Source organism: Nestor notabilis, unplaced genomic scaffold (genome assembly GCF_000696875.1).
Source record: "Nestor notabilis isolate BGI_N333 unplaced genomic scaffold, ASM69687v1 scaffold7927, whole genome shotgun sequence".
Classification (NCBI taxonomy): domain Eukaryota; kingdom Metazoa; phylum Chordata; class Aves; order Psittaciformes; family Psittacidae; genus Nestor; species Nestor notabilis.
The window spans coordinates 9,992-33,153 of NW_009936852.1; the positions used below are offsets into that span (position 1 = coordinate 9,992).

The 23,162-nt window shown below is 41.0% G+C and overlaps 1 protein-coding gene across 1 annotated transcript in view; it reads right to left on the reverse strand.

Annotated features, from left to right (window-relative positions):
- LOC104408831 (myosin-3-like) overlaps nt 1–14,803 on the reverse strand; it is a gene marked incomplete at its 3' end in the record, with an annotated part of 23,553 nt that extends 8,750 nt beyond the window's left edge. The window contains exons 1-19 of the mRNA XM_010018554.1: nt 14,618–14,803; nt 14,377–14,520; nt 14,127–14,283; nt 13,025–13,052; nt 12,816–12,927; nt 10,337–10,429; nt 10,177–10,240; nt 9,989–10,087; nt 9,790–9,893; nt 9,454–9,592; nt 8,946–9,064; nt 8,696–8,845; nt 8,447–8,617; nt 6,141–6,450; nt 5,679–5,687; nt 4,639–4,712; nt 4,013–4,100; nt 1,565–1,682; nt 1–119 (exon numbers count right to left, since the gene is read on the reverse strand). The exon at nt 1–119 is cut by the window's left edge and continues 3 nt beyond it. Coding sequence (XP_010016856.1) covers nt 1–119; nt 1,565–1,682; nt 4,013–4,100; nt 4,639–4,712; nt 5,679–5,687; nt 6,141–6,450; nt 8,447–8,617; nt 8,696–8,845; nt 8,946–9,064; nt 9,454–9,592; nt 9,790–9,893; nt 9,989–10,087; nt 10,177–10,240; nt 10,337–10,429; nt 12,816–12,927; nt 13,025–13,052; nt 14,127–14,283; nt 14,377–14,520; nt 14,618–14,803 — 2,284 coding nt within the window. The remainder of the gene's footprint in view (nt 120–1,564; nt 1,683–4,012; nt 4,101–4,638; nt 4,713–5,678; nt 5,688–6,140; nt 6,451–8,446; nt 8,618–8,695; nt 8,846–8,945; nt 9,065–9,453; nt 9,593–9,789; nt 9,894–9,988; nt 10,088–10,176; nt 10,241–10,336; nt 10,430–12,815; nt 12,928–13,024; nt 13,053–14,126; nt 14,284–14,376; nt 14,521–14,617) is intronic.
- Between the last annotated feature and the right edge of the window lie 8,359 nt (nt 14,804–23,162).

Genomic DNA, 23,162 nt, shown 5'->3' on the forward strand with positions numbered 1-23,162 from the left:
TGTGGCCGAATTTGTATTGGCTGTGGTCAACATCAATGGAGGAAAGAAGCTTTTCTGAAGCCTGTTTGCTGTCAGTGGATTGGTCATCTGGAATGGCTGAGGCATTAAGTATCTTGTACCTGTGGTAAGACAGGTTGCAAGGACTGGCTGCAGACAGGGTGAGGAAAATATGATCCACCATATATCATAAAATATATAGAAGCTGAGCTATTTGCAAGCAGCTGAATATACTGTCTGAAATGAGACAGTCTTGCCTGAATGGAATGTGATGACAAGGGGACATGTCTACTCCTCAGTGGAATCTTGGCTGTGTAACAACACAGTATGTTGTTACATACAAAATTAATGTGCATACTGAAGAGTGCCTGTAGGCCCAGGAGTTAGGAAGAACATGGTGAGAGTATGTCAGAGTCTTCTCATCTTGTTTCATTGATCAGAGGAATGCTACTCAAAGCTGAAGGTGAATTAAAACTATTACTCAAAATCAGCTATATTCTAAAGGGAATATAGATCTCGCACAGCTCACAGCTCTGTAAATTGTAGCGCTGAATCCTTGAGTTTGGACTAAAAATAGCATTGTATTATTCTTTAAATGCTAAGAGCAGTTTTAGCATTTTGTAAGGGAACTTAATGATTAAGGTAATCCTGTGTCATGGAAAGGACTCCCTTATCCTTCTAAAGGGATTTCTTCAGGTACATTAATGAGGATGTGTGACTCTGCACTGGAGCACTTCTTATTCTCAAGTCTAGTTTGAAAGAGAATATGTAAAACTGGGACAGTGATAGTTGTGCAATGAATTTATTCTCTATTTTAGGCTTCCACTGTAGTTCCTCCTGAACTTCAGCCCATTTACTTTGAACCATGAAGCACTTTGTGGTTCTGAGCTATGGCCATTATAGATAGATTCCTTCAGCTGTCACATCAAATTATGATTTGAGAATTGAGAGCAGCTAATGTCATATGGAACATCAGGTTGCAGGGCATTTTAAGAGAGGTCTTGGGTCCTTTTCACACCATTTCAACATGGGAGATGCTACTGTCACATTTAAATGTAACAGCAGCCAGTTCTGATTCAGTTCTTTATAGCAACTGAGCTAATATAAACCTGTTTAATTGTCTCCATTTTAAAGATGAGAAAAACAAGGCAGAGGATGCAGGCCAGTGACAGAACACTGGGAAATCCTTGAAGTTTTGCATGCTTAGTGCATGGTAAGGAGGCTGTGCTGAAGTGTGTTGTTTTTGTACCTATTCTCTTGGAGACTTACAAAGATAGTCTTTAATGCCACATAATTCATTACACTGCAAGTATTTTGCATCTCTGAATCATCAGGCATTGACTCCAGTTTAGAAACTATACTGGTTCTGAATAATCAAAGAATCTCTGGTCTGATCGAAGAAGGAAAGACTGGGGTGATCTGACAGTATTTATTCCTTGGTTCCCTCAAATGCCTCTAATCTAGTCTGATTCAGAAGGTTTCTCTCAGTGATGTCACCAGACTTGTCACCTGAGCTGTGGGTTTACTGAGGCCTTATCTTAAAAGACAGTAATAACTGAAGACCTACCGTTGCTTGAAGTCTGTATAAAGGATTCTGCTTGGAAACCCTTTTCTGCAAATTCGGATGCCTTCTAGAACTCCATTGCACCGCAGCTGATGCATCACCAAGAAATGGTCCATTTCACCTTTAAAAAAATGCATCCATCATGACTCTTCCTTTCTTCCAAAGAATCCCCATATGTTTTAGCATTCTAGAATGACCTCCTTTTCTTTTTTTTTTTTTTTTTTTTTTTTATAAAATTCAACCAGTTCTTGATTAAAGATGCAGGAAGTGGACAGAGAACACGTCTTCAATTCATACAAGTTGCAGAGATCTTACTAAGAAGAGCAGAGTTTGTGAATTGCCAATGGCCCATTACAAATGTCAGGACAGTGCTTTAGGAGACCAGCTGAAAGATCTTCAACAGCATCAGCATCCATATTACGTGTTGGTAGAGGTAGCACAATGCAGAGTGTAGTGCCATCTAGAAAATCAGCTCTTCATTTTATGTACCTCACATTATACCTTGGATCTGCCATACAAATATTAACTATACTCAAACTTGATTAGATTTGGTTGCTAGACAGATTCCAACACAGGAAGGGATAAGTAGGTTGCTTAAAGCTTTCAGTCTGCCTGCAGAGGAAAGTTGATTTAAGTTGGAAGAATTATCTTTCTCCTCCTAAAGTATCTATTGGATGTAATAATCAACTGTATTTCAAAGTCTTATTCTCAAGCGTTACAAAGTACAATTGACAAAATAAAAACCTCTTGGAATCACTGTGTCCTGCAGAAATTTCCATCAGCTGCTAGAGCCTTTAATTAGTACAGTGTGGTCCATACTCTTAACTTTATCTTTTCAGTGTAATCAATAAAGGTGTACCCAAAGAACTTGTTAGAAAAGTTGAGCATAAGCGGCCAAAACCCAGCTAAAAATCAGAAGATGTCCAGCTTCTGTCCCTTCACTTCACCATCCTTAATTTTGCTCACACAGCACTACTTTTCTTTTTCTTAAAGGGCAAACATTAAGTTTACCTCTGAGTCATCTGTCAAAACAACCAAGCAAACATTAAAATGACGGCAATATCTAGCAAAATAATTCACTCAAATATGCTTTTCTATATTAGTAGTTAATTCCCCCCTTACATCTGACTATCAAGACCCCAGTGGGATTCCTCTTTCTTCACTTAGGATATGAAGTGTGGACATTTCCATTTGGGCTTCATTTATAGTTAGTGGAGTGAAAAAGTTTCTTCTAGGATGTGATTCATCTCATCCTAAGGTAAATGTATAAAAGAGGCCATATGAGTCAGATCTTAAAATGTAAGCTTTTGTCCACTGAATGTAGAAGGAGTTTAGATGTATAGCTGAAATGTGAATGTCATTCATATATGTGTTGCTTAAATCCTGCTTGTGGTTTTTGCGGTTAGACAGAGACATAAACAAGAAAGGTAAGGAACATTCTGAAATTGGTCTTTTGTTTCCTGAGCAGATTATACAGACGCTAAGCTCCTGTTTCCTCATAGTCCTGTTGCATCTGCTACATTCTACCAGTATCTACCTTATCATTCTACCAGTACTGGTAGGACAAAAGGAAATGACCTCAAGCAGCTAGATTTTAGGAAAAAATTTCTGGTCAGGCATTGGAACAGCCTGCCCTGGAGTGGTAAGTGATGAAATCACTGTCCCTGGAAGTGTTCAAAAACTGTGTGGATGACATGGCTTAGTGACATGGTTTAGTGGTGGCCTTGGCATTTCTGCGATAAAGGTTGGACTTGATGGTCTTAAAGGTCTTTTCCAACCTAGTTGTTTCTATGATTCTATAACTCCTAAAACCCACACATGCAAGTCTTTCCCCAAGTACTTTTATTTAGTGGTCACACGAAAATACTCCCAAACTTGACTGTGCTCAGAGACGACATTCTTCATCAGAGTTTAATATTTAATTATATAGACGAAAAAAGAAAGGAAATTTATATCAAAATGTTTTCCAAGAGCTAGGAGCACCCAGCAGCTTGTACATGGAATTCTGCAAGTGAAATATAATTTCTTTGACAGTCTTCCAGCTCAGTGAATCAGATCATACCACTGAATATTTAGAAACTGCTAAGTGGTCCTGGGATGAACCCAACAGTTCTGAATGACGCGATGGTCCTTAAAACTAGGCACTTTTTTAGGGATTTGCTAATGCTATTACCCACAACACACCATGAGCCATGATCAAGCCCATCGTAATCATCTTCAGTGCTGTACACACATTAAGAGAAGATAAGTAATTGCTGTGGACTGTGTAAGGCTCAAAATTTCACGCTCACTGTAAACAATACAAAAAGATCTATTTGGGCACTGTCCTGCAGGCCAATCCCTACAAGAACTTCACATACAAAGGGAGCTGTTCTGAGAGAAGTTGATGTAGAAGCTAAGCAGGCCAAGTCCCATCAGTCCCATGTCTTCAGAGTTAAATGATGGACTTACCAGGTGTTTTGGTCTCATTAGGAACCAGGCATCGCACAAAGTGAGGATGGGTACTTCTCAGGTTAGTCATCAACTTATTTAGATTTTCCTGTGATAGACAAAACATGGGTTTGAACTTTGAGTCACAAAGCTTTTACATCTTTATTGAAATGTCAAGGAGTTACAGAATCACAGAATGGTTTGGATTTGAAGGGGCCTTTGAAGTTCATCAGGTCCAATACCCCTTCCACGGACAGGGACATTTTTCAGTAGACCAGGTTGATCAAAGCCCCATCCAACCTGACTATGAATGCTTCCAATGATGGGGCAGCCACAGCTTCTCCAGGCAACTTGTTCCAGTGTCTCACCACCCTCACTGGAAAGACTGTATTCCTTAAGTCCAGTCTAAACCAACCCTCTTTCGTTTTAAAACCATTGACTCTAGTCCTGTCACTAGAGGCGCTGTGAAAAGTCTTTCTCTGTCTTTCTGATAAGCCCCTTTTATATACTGAAAAGCTGCAGTAAGGTGTCCCTGGAACCTTCCCTTCCCCAGGCTGAATTACACTAACTTTCTTCATAGGAGAGGTGTTTTAGCCCTTGGATAGTTTCTGTGGAAGCATGGCTCATTTAAAAGGAAACTTACATACCCTGAAAACAGCAGACACCGTCTGGAAAGAGCCACCCTTCTTCTTACCACCCTTCTTGCCACCAGAATTATCATCTTATAAGAAGTAGATAAGAGGTGAATGGTTAGAGTAAGCAGTATGTTTTGTAGGCCTCACTTTCCTTTCTTTGGTCATAGGCCAATGAAATAATTAACTTTTAGTTTTAAATACCCACTGCTGCATGAGAGTTTTAGTGAACTGCTGCTAGCTGGTTGTTGATCAGTGTATGGTAAATTTGCTCTCAGATGCATGATTTAGGTTGCATGGTAATATACATGGCTTTGGTGGTATATAACTCCTATGGCCTGACATAAGTTTCATAACGATACACTCCGTGCTTCTAGTCATTTTTCTTCTACTCATAGTACCAGTTATTATTTTTTTATTTGATTAGATGAAAAGCCACAAGAATGTGGCTCAGCAGTTGACATTTGTTCATCAATACAGTGAACTCTTCATTAGAAACATCTCCTAATCCAGTCTTCCAGGTGAAAAAATAGGGATCTGTTCTGGTTTATGGCATCCCTGTGGCAGGAAACAAGTTACAGCCTCAGGAATACAAATCCAAGCAGCTCAGTGCCTTTTAATATTTGCTGCACCATTGAAGCCAATTAAATTGAGACTTAAATGAAGTCTTTGTGCTCCTAATTTCACACTTTATCCAAAACTTTATCTTCACAACCTTTTCCTCTCACCTTCCTTATATTGATGATACCTGCAAAGACCACAGCTGACACATCCTCAGTATTTCCTAAGAGCTTGTCTAGACACATCGTTATCTCAGCCAAACTGGTCTGCAGGAAAGTTCCCATGCAGTACCCTCTTGAACCTCAAACCCTGCTGTCCCTATGCCTGATGGCTGAGTTGACTACTGCTGTATACTGCCTCTTCTTTTTGCTCAGCATTCAGGTTGCCAGAATACTGAGAGGTTTTTGGTAGAAATCTGCATGGCCATTTTTGATAAAGCAGACCTGTTGACTGTCCAAGTTGACGGTCTTCAGCCACAAAAAAGGGCAAGAGACTGGACTGCTCTCTGATGTCCTTAGAGGACTTCTACATTGTATTCTCTGTCTCTCTCATTTTCCCTTGCAACACCAGCAGGACTGCTTGGCTGGATATGAAATAGTTCCACGGTCTCCTTTTAGTTCTTCTAGTTCACCTCAATAAACAAAACTGTCCCCAAAGATGGTAAAGTTGCTTGCACTTTACAGGTATAATTGGTACGTGTCTAGAGGGTGACTAAGTATGCACATGATTCACAACATAGTGAGTCACTTTGTGTTGGACTCACTGTGTTTTACATGAATGTGGTGTTTTCAGCAGTTCTGCATGTTGATATCTTAATTTCAGCATAACTGGGTGCACACAAGAACAAGGTCACCTTGGGGGAAGATAGGGAGTCTAAAGTATACCACAGAGACGATAAGAAGAAGTAGACTTAAGTAGGCTCTTGCCTTATTGATCATTATTGACAAAGCACTTACTTGTTTCTGCACTCGCATAGTTAGAGAAAAGGAAGGACAGCAGCTTCAAGGATGATTTCTGGTACAGCTCCACAACAGTTTCATTCAGGGGGTCCTTGTTCTTGTCAAGCCAGCCAGCGATGTTGTAGTCCACTGTGCCAGCATAGTGTACCAGAGAGAAGTGAGCCTCAGCCTTGCCTTTGGCAGGCTTTGGCTTCTGGAAGTTTTTGTTCTTGCCCAGATGTTGGTCATAGAGCTTGTTCTTGAAAGAGGTATCAGTTGCCTTGGGGAACATGCACTCCTCTTCCAGGATGGAGAAGATGCCCATGGGCTGGGAGGAATATGAATACATGAAGAAAGTAAGTGGTGGGGAGAGGAAAAGTAAATAAAATGTCACCTTCCATATAATTTGTGCCTTGTTTCAGTGACTGTAATTTATACTGCCTAAGTTCTTAATGCACCACTAGTTACTATAATAATCAGGCAAACTATAATTAGCCTGTGTTGCTCAAGCTGCTACCCATGAATATGGCAACTCGACAATACTGTTTGCAGTATTCAAAGATACATGCATCTTTGAATGAAATACTATAGATACATATTTTAATCTATTGTTATGATCATAATTACCCTACATCATTAGGAAGTAGGTTTCAGCATCCTGTTTGTGGACCTCATGCTGTTGTGTATGTCTGTTACAAGCCATCAGGTTGCAATTGTCAACATGAACTTAATTTGATGGCTCCTCAGGAAAGTGCAGATAACTGATACCTACCAGCTCTGGTTTTGTCTCCAGTGAATGTGCATGATGGATCAAATTTTCCCCACCGTATATGGAATGTAAATGACAACCTGTCACTTTAGAATACCCATAGACTTTTAATTTGTCTCAGAATTGCATTTGCGATGAGAAGTATTCCAATACAGAGATAAAGGCACATTCACAGAGCTTTCGTTGGAGCTACATTAGGTATCTTCTGATAGTGCAGATAAGCACATCCTCTGATACCAGTGGAGACAATGGTGTGATCTGTACTTCTCTGGCCTAGAGAGAATTCTAGGAGTTCCTTCTTTGTATGAAACTTTTTTTTTATTAATTTAATTTAATAAGATGCCAGGAGATGCTTATATCTGATTTCAGCTAGATAGCTGCCAGAGCTAGAATCAGGGTTCCTCTAGAGCAGCAGCAATCACAGAAGGTGGACGCTGGGCACGAATGCTATGCTTTGAATGAAGATTTTGCTGTCTAGGTGTGGCTGCTGTATGAGACCTCTGGGGTTAGCATGCATCTTGCCTAAGTGTTGTAGGTGTCTATAAAACAGAATCTAGATCTGAGCTAGCTGTCCAGATTGCTCTTCTATTATGGAAGACATTATAAAGACATTTCACAGAATCCCTAACAGAATGTACTAGATGATTTGCATCCTAGAATTGTCTGCTTCTTTCCTGTAATTACAAAAGATTCTACAACATTAGATCAGCATAGGTGTTCTGCTTCCTCTGGCTCCACTACTGTGCATTGCATAGATAGGGGACACAAAATGTGTGGCCACTGAATGCTTAGTGTGGATTTGGGGTATTAAATACAGTAATAGGCAACAGGCAGTAGCTGTGAATGGTAGTGCTGCCTGTAGATGCTGCTATGTGGTGGGAAGTGTGGGAGGTTAGCAAGAAATGTGTCTCGTGCAAAGGCGTAACTTATGGAATGAATATAAAGCAGTGAACACACATGTGGGATGGCTGTATCAGTCTTTGGGCACGGGGCATGAATGACAGTGCTGGGAGCAGAAACCTGTCTGCTCCTGAGAAGGAAGACATTTGCATATGTGCATATTGGATTTGCACATGATGTGTAAGAGCTATGCACAGCCACTGAACACTGGCTTGTAACATAGCAGTGAGGGGTTCATTCCCATTAAGATCCCCAGTGCAGTGGCAGCGAGCAGTGACAGAGGGGCCAGAAAGGGCTGTGTTACTAGAACCAGAACTTCTACCCATTAAAGCAAGTAGTAAGACTTTAGGTTCACCTTACTGTGAAAAGGCAGTTTTGTTAAAGGCACCAAGTTAACATCATGTACCCTCTCTCCCTTCCACCCCAGCTATGTTGTTCAGGAAATCATTTTTATTATGGAGGTAGCCTGTCTTTGCAAAAGCTTTCGGTTTATGAACTACCTTTTCTTATGTTAGAGGGTCCATCTGATCCATCATGCACATAATTCAACATTAATGTGCCCATTTATTAAGAATGGGCACACTAAGAATGACTGGACTAAAATAAATGATCATGAAAGAAATGTGCTCTCCTAAAATGAAAAAATTTCCTCTACCTTCTCAATGAGCTCAATGCAGGCAGCCAGGTCCATCCCAAAGTCAATGAATTCCCAATCAATTCCTTCCTTCTTGTACTCCTCCTGCTCCAGCACGAACATGTGGTGGTTGAAGAACTGTTGCAGTTTCTCATTAGTGAAGTTGATGCACAGCTGCTCCAAGCTGTTGAACTGCAAATTCAAAATATATAAATAAGCTGGTTAGTATGGAAATGTCATCAATGGGCAAACATACTTACTATAACTCACATCAAAGATCTCAAAGCCAGCAATGTCCAGGACACCAATGAAGAACGTTCTGGGTTGCTTCGTATCCAGCTGTTGATTGATGCGAATAACCATCCACAGGAACATCTTCTCGTAGACTGATTTAGCCAATGCACCCACTGAATTGTATACCTGTAAGAAACACAAGCAAGGCAGTAATGAAAGTTGACTTCGCTTTGAAGTTGAAATAACTGTCTAAACAAAATGAAAAGCTGATCAGCTGTCTAGGTACCTGTTGTACACTTTGTCCTTTAGTTACATATTCATTCCCGACTTTTACTCTGGGATAGCATAAAGCCTTGAGAAAATCAGCAGAATTCAGACCCATGAGGGAGGCAGCTATGTCAGCCACTAGGATCAGAGACAACAAATGAGGTCAAATGAGATAAAGAAAGGTGTCTTGGTCCTCTAGGATGTTTCTGTTACAAGGAACTCACTTTCTGTGCTACTCCGATGCACCTATTGTTAAGGGAAATTTTCCCTTTAACGTATGTAGTGTCTCAGCTGCAACACACTCCTCTTTCATGCCTGAAGGGTTGCAGCAGTGCTTCATTTCTATGTATTTCTGTCTCCTTGCGGAGCATAAATTCAATCACTGACTTTGTTTAACTTGTAACAAAATGAAAAAATTTAGTTTCTGAAAAGGAAATTAATTCTCAAAGTGTTAGGCACTTTATGGGACAAGGTTGCTAGCTTGTCTCCTGTTGCAGTTCACAAGCAAACTCTGTACTCAACACTACCTTCTGTGCCATCTGGCTCTGCCTGCTCCTCACGCTGCTTCTGCTTGAACTTCATGTTCCCATAGTGCATGACAGCCCCAGTCACCTTATATATCCCCTCCTTCTCATCAGGACTGAAGCCCAGGATGTCCACGGCATTCTGCAGAGGCAACAGGTAAGTCAGGGTAGATCAGACACGCACAAAGGCTGAAGAACACGGTGCTGTAACAGGTACTGTTACATGTGCTGTGATGGGAAGGTAGGGCTTCTCCCCCTGCCTTTTTGCCTCCATGCCTGCACTGAGCTGTGCTTCCCTCACCACAGCTGCTCTGACTGTGGGGCCATCCCTGTACTCACATCCATCGCCAGCAGTTCCTCAGCGTCATTAATACTGGCAACAGTGACTTCTCCTTGGCTCATGTACTGGAAGTCGTAGGGGTTGGTGGAGATACGGAGGAGATCTGCAGATATACAGGGCACCTTTGGTGGCATTGGGCAGGTCATAGTGGAAAGAGGAAGCACTCACTGAGCTAAGCCCAGCACTGCTGGCACTCACCAATGAGCTCCGGCTTCTTGTTGGACATTATCTGATAAAAAATATGATAGCTTCTTTCACTGGACAGCTGAAAAGTGACTCTGGATTTCTCCAGGAGATCTAATCAACAGAGAGATGTCATTAGCCTCTTGGTAAAGCTGAGATCCTTACTGCACAAATTTTGTATCTACTGACTTGCTCTAACTCACAGGTTTCAATATCTGCAGAGGCCAGCTTGCCAGTTCTTCCAAAGTGAATCCGGATGAATTTTCCCTGTCAGGCAGTACAGATCAATCAATTGGTTATAGTGATCAGTGAATGAGACATGTATGAGATGTCTGCATTCCACCAAATCTGCAATAAACTCACAAAGCGCGAGGAGTTGTCGTTCCTCACAGTCTTGGCATTGCCAAAGGCCTCCAGCAGTGGATTGGCGCTGATGATTTGATCCTCCAGAGTTCCCTAGTTACAAGAGAAAAAGCTTATCAAACTTCACTACTGGTTAAAAACAAATATTACAAAGAAGATAATACGTGCAGACAATTTTTGCACTTCCTAGGTGATTTTTAACCGAAACTTTATCAGAGTTTTTAAGCACTTATGAGCCATCACTCGTGAATATTGCCATTGGTTTCAAAATGGAGAGTTTTTTAGCTGCATGACTGCAGAAGGAATGAACAGCATGTAAACTTTCAGTATTGTATTGTGTCACTCTTGTTAATTGCAAAACTATTGGAGGAAAGAAGCTTCTGTGGCATTATGTCTCTCCTTTTCCTTGCAATATGTTCCAGGAAGTAGAGTCACCCTATGCTCTTATGTCAGGGTGTGCAAGTGTTGCCAGGGATAATTTCCAAGACAAGAGATAGAAAAAAAAAAGAATGACGACAATCATTTTTTATTCAGGTGACAGACGAGCAGCACAGCTCGAGTTCCTGCATCTTTGTATGTGGTGGTGTTCAGTGCAGTGTTTCTCAACTTTCAATAGCGAGGGAGTGCCGTTCCCAACACTGTCTGCAGATGGCACAATGGGCTTAAATTAGTTTTTGTTAGTCCACCATGAAGGTGGACTCTAATTAAGGCAATATAGAAGCATATGAAGCTCTTGCTATCTCTTTTTGGTTTTGTTTTTTTTTTGTTTTTTTTTTTTCTTAATTAAGGCAACACAGTATTAGATTAAGCTCCATGTGTGTGCATATATAGATTTTTTTTAATAAAAAATCCCAAATCCCTGCAGCAATGCCCTCTCACATATATCTTTCAGCTTTCTAAAGGAAATTCTTCTTCTCTGTTTATGAGAAGAGATGTGTGTATCAGTGTAGCTGATTGCACCAACACCAAACCTCTTTTTAGTGCACAGCTGTGACCAGGGAACTCCCAAGGGAGCATTGTGCATGGAGAACAGCATGGAAGAAGACGTGGCAATTCTTTACACAAGTTCATTCTGGAGCCCTTTCTATAGGCTGGGTGACAAAGTGCTGGAGGCTGAGGCGGTATTCTGGAGAAATGCTGTTACATGTTTTCTTTATTCATACACTCTTGCCTGGCATCTATCTGATTGCAGCTTGCATCTGAGGTAGGATGCTGGGCTAGATATAACTATGACCTGACTGTTTTATTTAATGTTCTTATGAAGAGGCACATACTACTGTTACAGATTGTGAATACTATAAAATAGTAGGCAGAATAAGTTGTTATCCATCTGAGAGCCAGGTGAATTTCCTTATATCAAACACAGTCACTACATGTCTCAGCTGTCTCTAAGTTCTGCAATCAGTGCTGGCATAGTGAGCAGCTGGTGAAAGCTGAACCCAGGATATTCTTAAATGCTACTGATGGAAAGAGGGCTTATGATGAACCTGACTTGGCCATAACAGCCCATCAATCACAGACACCTGCCTCTAAGTGTGGAAAGTATATTCAGCCTTGGAATCTCCTTACGTTCCACTGTGCCCTTGGGTACTCAGATAACACACTGACACGTGTCACCCACTTTGATGCACATACCATCTCAAAGACTGTGGTGACACACACTTGTGCTGCAAGGATGTTTGTTGCTTGCTCTGTTCTAGGGAATGAAACCGATGCCTTGTGAATACACCAGTGGGCTCAGATTGTGGCAGCTGGGCTGCTCAGCAGAAAGGGGGATCAGGGTATATGCTTTCTTCCCTGGAAGGATCCTTTATGATATTACATTTCTACTGTCAGGAATGTGGTCCCAGCTGTCCAAAATCTGTCCCTTTTCTTACGCCTCCACTAAGGGCTGTTACTTTGACCACAGGCAGGAGAACAAGCCAGTGGGAACTACTACCTGATGCAATTGAAATGACTCTTAACTTCCATATAAGCACTCTGGAGTCCAGAGTTACTGCACTTCCCTTGTCAATAGGAGTCAAACCAAGGAACAGGAATGGCAGTCATGTGCCACTGGGAACCAGCTGCTCTCTTTACACTTGCAGCCACTCAGGTGCTGTGGATGTGGCTGAACTTGTAGGGAACTGATGAACAGATACATAGACAGTGCAGAGAAAACTGCTGTCTTACATTGTCTTCTCTCCCTAGTGAAGACTTCTGTGGAAATGAAGGCTGGAGAAAAACTGAGGTTTGCAGCTTTCCTGCATTAAGAAAATGCTCCTTTAAGTAGAGTTCCACTAGCGTGCAGAGGGATGGAGGCCAGGTAGCACGGGTAAATGGGCGTAGGTGTGCTTGGACTGTGCATCCTGACTGTCTCCTCAGCAGTGCTACACTTTCTACCTGTTTATAGTTCTGCAACCCAAAAAGATGCATTGATAGCTTCTGCTCTGCAGGCACAGTCTTGACCAAACTCGAAAAGGGGAAAGAATAGACATACCTGCAGTTTGCCACTCTTTTCTTCTTTTTTTTTGTCACCACTGACTGCAATTGTTGCAAAGTACTGGATGACTCGCTTCGTGTTCACAGTTTTCCCTGCTCCGGATTCTCCGCTGTTGAAATGAAAGTATTAATTGTTACAGTAAACAGAAAATAGGAAGCATCTTTACTTCTCTGTCAGCTTTGCAACATGTAATGAAACATACTCACGTGATAAGGATTGACTGGTTGCAAGAATCTGAAAACAAAGTACCAGAAAGAGATGTTGAAATGAGAAGTGGAGGGCTTCTGTTCCTAAGACATAACTGACTGACTTCAAGGAAAATAACTGTATTGTCACTGAATTTATCACTTTGTAACCAGAGAAGATAAACTCTGCATTAGTCTGCATGTGGATTTTTTTTTTTTTTTATTTTTTGCAAGAGGAATGGTTCTTTACAAGGCTTCCTACTTACTATTTGTTTTCTTTCGTGTATAGACCTTGGCTTAGACATTTTTAATCAGAATCAGATTCTCTGCTGTGTTGCTTCTTTACTGTTTCTTTAAATTCCTCACTAGGAGAGGAGGCACAAGCCATACAACTGGCTACTGCCTTTCCAGAGAGCACAGAGGTCATTAAGATGCCACAAGCATTCTTATCTTGAGTTGTTCCATAAGACTTCACTCTGCCTTGGTGAGGCTGCATCTAGAGCTCTGGGCTTCCCAGTTCAAGAAAGACAAAGAAATACTGGAGAGGGTCCAGTGATTCCTAATCAAAGATGATTAGGGAACTGGAGCATCTCTCTTATGAGGAAAGGCTGAGAGCTGGGCCTGTTTAGCCTGGAGAAGAAATGACTGAGAGGGGATCTTATCAGTGTATACAAACATTTTAAGGGTGGGTGTCAAGAGGATGGTACCAGACTCTTGCCCAGTGATAGGATAAGGGGCAGCAGGCACAGACTGAAACACTGGATGTTCCATCTGAATATGAGGAAGAACTTCTTTACCTTGAGGGTGACAAAGCACTGTAACAGGCTGCACAGAGAGGTTGTAGAGCTTCCTTCTCTGCGGATATTCAAAACCCACCTAGACATGAACCCATGCCACCTGCTTTAGGTGAATCTGCGTAACAGGGGGGTTGACTAGATGATCTCCAGAGGTCCCTACCAACCTCAGCCAGTCTGTGATTCTGTGACTCTGTGACTATAGGAGCTGTTGCCATACAGCCACTGAGTAGAACAGCACTTAAGATGCCTGAACTGTCAAGTGTTTCTTGACCAAGCAGTCAGCCCTGTGTATATCAGTATTTTCCTATTCTTGCCAAATGACTCACCAATCAGCATGGACTGATAGGCATTATCAGAGATGGAAAAGATGTGTGGAGGGGCCTCCTGGCGCTTCTTGCCTCGGTAGCCAGCCACCACCTGCGGGCTGTACACCGGCAGCCACTTGTAGGGGTTGACGGTGACACAGAAGAGACCCGAGTAGGTCTGTGAGGAAGGGAGACAGCACATTGGCTTCCACTTAGCCTGGCAGAGCAGTTCCTGCCAGCTACCCAGAGGAAGACTGCTGCTGGTACTTACATAGATCATCCAGGCTGCGTAACGCTCTTTGAGGTTGTACAGCACTGCAGGTTCATGGAGGTGGGTCATCATGGCCATGTCCTCAATTTTATCATACTTGGGAGGGTTCATGGGAAAGACTTGGTCATCTGTTACAGTCACGGTCTGACAAAAGCAGAAGGGAACAACAAGAGAAGAAATCTAAGTGAGGGAACTGCCTGAACTGGATGGTCATGTATGAGTAGCCACTGGTATCACTTACTGTATCATCATATGTTTTAACTGTGACTTTGCCTTCTTCTCTACTCTGTATGGTAGCTTTCACATACATTTGCTTTTCATCCACTATAAAACAGGCTGTCTTAGCATCAAATGGGCGGTTCTGGGCTTCAATTCTCTCCTTCTCAGTCTTACGTAAATAGGGAGCAGCTTCTCCGAAGACTGCCATCTCTGCATCGGAACTCATGGCTGGAGTTGCTCTAGAGGAATTCAGAAAAGTTTCAGAGAGCCTGTGCCTTTGTAATTTATGTTTATCCAGAAAATGTGCATGTTCAATGACTAAAAGGAAGAAGACTGATCAACATCAAGCACTTCTACCTTAATTTTAAGTATCTGAAGAAGTCCTAATACAGAAAGTTCCTTTTGTAGACAGAGGTGTATTGCCTTTGAAGGCATCCCTCTTAAATGGGGTGCCTGTGTGCCCAAGTGAAGGCAGAGAGAATATCAAGCTAGAAGTCTTTCAAAGCCTCTCCTGCTGTATCTTCGCCTGCTATTCACACGGCTGCACAGTCATATACTTCTCAAAGTCACATACACTAACCGCTTAGATTGTTTATTTCATTAGATATCTAAAAATCTAGACAAAAATAAGATCTGTAAGTTAAGCAGATTCACTCTTACACATTATTTCTAAGTGGAGGTATTCTTGGCACCCTTCTGTTTTCTAGGTTTTAATATCAAGCAGGGAAAGCTCAACTATTTTCTGTTTGGCACTGGAACAAATTGTGAGGGTCAATTATCATCTGTCTAAAGCCAAATGTGTTTATCATATGAACCAAATAAATATAAAACATCTTTTCAGATGTGTGGCAAAATTAGCTAATAAAGGAATATAATGTATGTTGAAGGTAATCATTAATAGCATAGCATTATCTAGGTAAAAAAGTATCTGATACAATATTTCAAAGAATTTAGATAACAAGGTACCTTTTAGCTTTAACATACTATATAGAGTAATATCAGTTATAAATCATTAAAAGACAATAACTGTATATAAAGATATAGCAGGCATTCAATTAGGGATTTGTTGAGCACAAATATTACAGAAAACTGCTTTATGCTCAGTTTAATGCTACATATAGAATCATAGAATAGTTAGGGTTGGAAAGGACCTTAAGATCATCTAGTTCCAACCCCCCTGTCATAGGCATCAATATCTTGTAAAAATTCAGAATTCTTCTACACAAATAGATGTTATTGGTTGCTACATTCAGGTGGACTGGTGTAGAAAATTCAAGAGCATTTGGAAATAACAGAGGCAGAAATGATGTAAACAGGAATTAGCATTAACAGAATGTTCTTCCCAGGCAAGGTAATATACAGCTTAAAGAATCCATTAAATAACAAAGTCCAAACTCCTGCTACATCATGGGCTGTCTGATACACCGTGGTATTAAAGAAGTTAATGGGACAGAACTGAACAACTCAGATGTATCTTTCCTAGGCATCACAGTACTGACTTAATCAGCATGGAGTGGTTTACATCAAGGAAATGATGAAAGGAATCTGAAGGCATTTGTAATGCTGCTTTTGGACACATTGCTGTAGATGTGCTGATGTCTCTCAGCAAAACCTACTTGCTAGGGGTATGCACCCTGCAGGGCTTAGAGGAGCTGCATCTCTCGAGAGCCTTTAATGCCCAGGAGTTTCAAACCACAGAATCCAGGACCTTTAACTTACTTTGAAATTATTATTCTATGTATACAGAGCCAAGTGGTTTTTTGCCTGTATGATCCTGCCTCTGAGTGGCTCAAGAGAAGCAAATGAAAGAAAGAGAGAAATTATTTCAGTGTCCATAAAAAGGTTAAGCAGAGCATCAGAAAATGCCAATAGGTCATCAGAATATTTCTCAAGAGGCACAGTCTGTTAAACTACCAAATGTCTTCAATAGGAAATAGCGTAAAATTGAGATCTTTACAAATTCATGAACAGAGAATAAGGCATTCTCTGGGAGAATAACTTGTACTTCCATCCTTTTCAGCTCCAATTTCAGTGCGTAATTTTTGTTATTAGGGTGGAAGGCACATATGTGGAGAGTTCCTTCTGTGTCTCTGGTGAACTCTCCCAGTCAATCACTAACCTTCCCCAGAAAGTCTAGAAGGGAATGGTGTGTATTAAGTTCTCTGTGAAGGTGACTTTTTGTACACAAACAAGTACATCTGTCTGTCTATCAGACAGGAGACAAGGTTGTCCTGAAATTTGTTCTGGTTTCAGGATGTGTGTGATAAGCCAAAGTCAGCATATGTTGTTCTAGACCTCACCCCAGAGGAACCTTAAGGCAGGACAAGCTTGGACCCTTCTTGAACTGTATGTTGAGCCTCCTCTCTGACCACAGCCTCAGTTGCAGGATTCCAGCAGTTGTGCATGTGGCAGGGGTTGATTTTAATCACCTGTAAATCCCAGGTTACACCACATAAAGACATTACTGTCACTGTCTCTTGCAATCCTGTTGGCTAAGCTTGAGTATCTGTCACTTCTCTTTCCCAATACGTGGACTATTTCCTACCAAGAACTGTGAATATGCTCATATTGATTAAAATAACATATGTCCTTTGCAGTGAACCTGATTCTGGAACACAGTCTCTTGCCACCTGCCCTTGTCATTGTGTGGCTGAGCATCACTCATTGCTCAGGATTAGCAAAACTACACGTTATTTGTTAAGATCTTACCTTCAGAGAGCCCAGGAGGAAATCTGCTTTCAGTATCTGTGTGGAATGGTTAAAGAAATGACAGAGAGAGTTAAATCAAAACCCATCCATTGTTTTAAGCATATGTTTTATCAAACATTCATACACGTTGTGTAGTCTCCCCAGCAGCTGAATTGTACTCAGCGTTTTACAACTCTTGAGCTAGAACCAAATCCCACAGAAAATCTTGTGCTCCTCCTGACATTGCTATCACCTGCTGAAAACAAATCTAACATCTAGGAAAATATCAGCTGGATTACATATATTTTCCTAGCCAATTTCAGCTGCTTTCAGAGTTAGTTTTCCTGTGCCTTTTGTAGGACTCGGAGGTAGCAAAGTCTGTAGAAGGCCCCTCCAAGGAATGGCATGTCATGGCTCTTCTGTTTGTGCCACTATATCTGAGTGGTTTGGGCCATATAACCTCAACATTGCATGTAAAGCATGACCTGGAAAATTAGAAGTGGGGAATGAGAAGAAAATGCCCCTACATATTCCACCTCTTTGCAAAGCTGTGGAGGTGTCATGGTCAGAGTAGGAAGCAAGCGGATGAGACTTACCTTGAGATGCTGAGGTAACAAAGAATAAAAGTCCTTTCAGCGATGGCTCTTTATATATAATCTTCTGCCCACACAGCATTCAAGCACTCTATTTTTGGTCAATAATATTTTACTCTTCAGTGGTAAACGTGTTGAAGCTCTAATCTCTGTGCTAATTAATCAGAGACAGGATTGGTTTAAAGTTGTATGGAGTCAGCTGCACTGACCTGTTCTTTTCACGTTGCTCTGTGCCAGAATGGAGGAATCCAAAGACAGCTCTGATAATGACAAATAAGGCAACACTTAGCTCCTGACTTCCAAGATGGTTTATTTTATAATTGTGCACAATTATTTCTTTATGGATGATGATTTTAACAGATCCCATTCTATCCTCTCTGTCTATCTACACATGCTGATAGAGAAGGAGGAAGACTAGTAAGGCAGAATTTTTCTCTCATTAAATGTCTTTACACCACTCTATGGGACGACGACAAGCCTGAAGCCAGCCTCAAGCTTGGGACAGACTAAGACAACTGACAGGCTTGCAGTCCTGACCAGTAGGTTTACAATACTCAAGGCCTGCAGGTGTACTCAAGGTCTCAGCCTGCAGCAAGGAGCTTGGTTTCTGTGCCACTGCATTATCCTGCAGAGGATGTCATGGAGCAGGCTGAACGTTGAACCAGAATAACTTTGACTTGTTCTCTAAGAGTATGTGGAAGGAGAATGTCTGCTTCTTTAAAAGTATCTGATTAAGAACCATTTTTTGACACCACAAGGACAGTAAGAAAGAGAACACCATAAACAAGAACATAGCGTGACACATATCTGACTGACAAATGGTAACGGAGGAGGTGATGGGAACCAAACCCGGTCAGCCGCACTACTTGAAGACATGTTGAGAGTGTGAAAAGGAAATGTCAGTTGAGAAACTGAGGTAAAAGGGTGAACCAGAAACATATATACACAGAGACATCAAAAAGAAACAAACCTCACTAGTGACACTAACTGATAGGGTATCAAGACACTACAGGTGCTACTTCCAGGAGGATCAGCCTGAACTTCATGACTGACAAAACTAAGGGAGGTCTCAGACAGGATTGGGGTGGGTGAAGGAGCTGTCAGACCTTTACAAACCCAGAAGGGGACATGCAGGGGAAGGGGAGACAGGAAGGAACAAAAAGAGGTAAACAGAAAAGGGTATAAAAGGGAATGATTGCATGTAAAACAGGTTCAGTCACAGTGAGCTTTTCTGGCTGAGCCCTGCACCTGATCATCAGTCTTTCCTGTCTTCTTCCATCTTCTTATTAAATCTTCTCTTAAGTATATTCTGTCCCCAGCCATGGCCAGGACAGATGTACAGGAAACAATATAAGAACGGAGTTCACATTTAGTGCAGCTTACCCAAAGTGTAAGCCAGCAAAAGCTAATGGTTCAAGGAATCCCTGATTCTGATGTTACACCTTAAGATTAAATTGTTTTTAAAGTATTCAGTCAGTTTTGGCATCCTGTAAGCATTTAGCACTTACAACATCATGTGTCAATAGGTTAATTGCATGAATGAAGAACAACTACTATTTTTTCTGAGCCATCCATCTGAAAAATGAATTAGTAATATGTACGGTGGAACGTTGTTTCCTGTCTACCCTTTCTTCCACTCATGCTTTTATATTCCTTAATAATACCTAATTCAGAAGTGATCCCATTGCTTTTTCCACTGTCGTCCTCCTCTAAGCCCTACCCAGTTCGTTGTTCTGCTTTTGGGGTACATGATCACCACAGCCTTTCCTGACTCATGTAATAGTTTCTCATGTGAAAGATTCTCTTTGTGCTCCATTCCTTTCCTAACAATGTAAACCAACTGATTTTGCTTTTTGAACCATTACCAAGCATAGAAGTTAATGTTTTCTGAGGATTTATATCTGTGTGATCTCTTCTAAGTAGTAATGGTCATCTTAGAACACATTTCTTTGTGTAAAAATGGGATTGTTTTTTTATCCTGGGCATAATTTCAGATTTATTATTATTAATTTAGTCTGCAGCTTTATCACTCAGTTGCAAGATAGTTACAACGAGGAAAGCAAAGAATGAAACTCTCTATCATTTCTCTGGAAGTTGCTCTGATATGAAGGAAAAATTCAGAGTGTTCTGGGTTAGAAGTAGACTAGTGTCAGAGATAACTACAGCTCTGTAGGATCACCAGCAAGGAGGTGTTCATTTATGCTATTTAATCAGTGGCTGCCTGCTATAAAATATGCAGACACCTTTAAATAAGGTTGAACATACAGAGCTAAACAGATGGATTTCCTAACCAGTAACCCTACTTCTCTGCCTGTGACCCAAGCACTCCTGTAGACTTGTTCTCTTTTTTTTTTTCTCTTGGAGAACAGAACTTCAGGAGGAATACTGAGAATCTTCATGCATTCCCACATGGGCTTATGCACATGCTGTGAGCTTGCTGAGAGCCATATAGCTACAGGAATGAGAGCTTAGGATCTGAATTCCTCAAGCGACAGGAAGAGTTGATTTCAGGTCTCTCACAGCTTGGGTAAGTGCTCTTACTATTTGATTATTTTGTATAGGATGAGAGGTGGCAAAGCAGATTTGTTATCATTACCTCATCTTTTTTTAGTTTAAAGGCAGAAGAAATATTTGTCAGAAAATGATTTAAACTTTAGAGGCCATGAAGTCTTATCACCTCTTTAAAGAATTGACCCAGGTCGCCATCCGGAAAGAGATGGATTTCCAGATGCATTGTTGTCATTGCTTCACGCTGGCTTGATCTAGGGAATGTTCTTGGTGCATTTACAGAGTTCTCATTGCCTGTTTGTTTTGGATTGTGTTCATGATGCCTACTATTTAGGTAACAGAATCCTTCAAGTCTATCATTGCAATATGCAGTGTTGAGATGTGCTTCGTTTAGGACTTTTCTCTTGCTTCTTCAGTCTTTTTTAGTATGTTCTTGAAATATGTTTTTGAGCTCTATGAAGCTTTCTGCATTAAATAGAAACAAATGTACTGAGCTTTGAAAATATGTACTAAAAGTTCATCTTCTCATGAAAACTGAAAGATAATATATGTAAAGGTAAAAGAAAGTTGATCTAAACTGGTCAAAAATGCATGATCATGTATGCTGATATTCTGTATCACTGAGCATGAATTTGACACTGCACCAAGGCCAAATAGAATTAATGATAATCTTTGAGGCATTCCTTTCTAAAAATATATTTGCAAGCTTTTTTCACAGCTGTCTACTACCCTCAGTCAAGAAGAGCTTCTGTTGTAATACTGAACATGGGCGTCGAAGAGGTCTTTCATCTAACTACTGAACACTGCAAAATGGTCAATGATATATATTATGTATTTTGGGGGAAAGGTATTCTGTAACCTTATTTTGTTGTTCTATGATATGATCATATCTTTAGGCTGTTTCAGCAGTTGTAAAGTTGGCAGCAACCCCTATTCTAAGCAAGTTATTGACAAGAACTATTTATTACCCCATGGGATGTGGTAGTATTTCCCCTTAAATGACAGGTCTTCTACTTCCTTCTGTCCTTCCTGAGGCAATCAAACTAGAAAAAAGTTAATTACCAGACCATCATTTTTACCCTTTTTACCCAGGCAATTCTGGCAGGAAAAGCAGAAGTAGAGACAGGAGCAATTTGAGTAATATACATTGTTTGCTCCCACTTACAGCTGGTCTCACACCTCTACTGTCTCCCTGTAGAAGAGCAAATTATATTGCTTACTTGGGATATTATCTAGTAGCAGTAAAGAAAAAAAAAATGGTGGTGGGAAAAAACCAGCTTGACTTCCGTGCCAGAATTGTTCACCTAATAAACTGATGATGATGATGATTGTACATTCTGCCTGTTGCCAAATAGACAAAATGAATAGTAACAAGTGGCCAAGACCAGATGGGATTTACACAAAATTTTCAAAAAGGCACGAGGACGTAACAGCTGAACTAATGGATGTGGTGTATGAGCTCTTACTAAGAGCCTTGGTTTTGGAGATACTGAAATTGCCCAGTAGAACGTTAATTTTTAAGAAGTGTTTCAGGGAACTGTGGCCCAGTAAACCTGGTGCCTGTACTGGGAAAAAAGTAGAAGCTAATAATGAGTAGAATTTGAAGACACAACTGTAAACACAACCTACTGATTGAAACAGTGTTTTTAAAAGGAGGCCATATTCCCAAACCTTGTGGAGAAGAAAAAAAAAGGTGGCTGGTGGGGGAACCAGCTGGTATTGCCTTCATGAATATCTAAAAGTCATGTAGGAAGGCATATCATCTTTCTTAAAGAAGCTAAGTGTGTGTCTGTTGTTATATGAGATAGTTCTGAGAAGCGATACAGCCTGCTAATCGTTGCTGCAGACATACAGATATGTCTCTGGGTGTCCAAAGTGGCTTGAACTGAAGCAAATCCCAGGAGCACATTAAGGAAAAGCTCACTCCAGCAGCTCTATTTATATATCATTAAAGCCCAGCACAGCCATCCAGTACTGCCTCAATGGGTCTCATGTCCTCACACTCCTTATGTAACCTCACATCCTTCCTAACGCCCCACATACCCTTGCTGTCCTTCCCTGTAGAGCCTGCTAACAGGTTATGAAACAGCTTGCTTTATTTTAAGTCATTAATTAACTGACTAATGAATACCAGCATGTCACAAGGCTCTTATCTACTCAGCTCTTGGCCACTCAGCACCACCTGGCCGGTCATTTAGTCCAAAACTGCTCTCCAATGGCATCTTTGGGGATCCAAGCTGAATCTAACTCACTCAATCACTGCCACTCTCCTTGGTCAGAAAATATGTGAGAGGATAGGTATAGGAAACTGTGGCATTTATGAAATGTGCTATAATTCTCTAGCTTTTAAAACAAACAAATCTTGTTATTGTCTTTTTCTTCCACATTCAACAGGAAAGACCCTGCACCAACCCTTTTCAGCTCCCTTCCTTGTCGTCCCAACTGAAGCCATTTGAAGGAATGCCTGGGTACTCTTGTGACAGCAATTCAGCAAGCCTGTGATTTTAGAGGTAACATGCTGGATTTTTCATCCTAATAGCAGCAAGACTGCTGCAGCTCTGTGGCCTCAGGTCCTGTACCGAGGTTACAGGTATATTCCCAGCAGGCACATGCACTCAGAGCACATGGGTACACCCTGTGGTGGAATCACACAGCTACATTCTGCACATTATTGAATGTTCCACATGCACTATCACCATATTTACAGGACTTACAGTTACAAGTTTAATTTCAAAGGAAAAATTAAAGTGGGGTTTAGAGAGAAACGAGGTAGGGAAA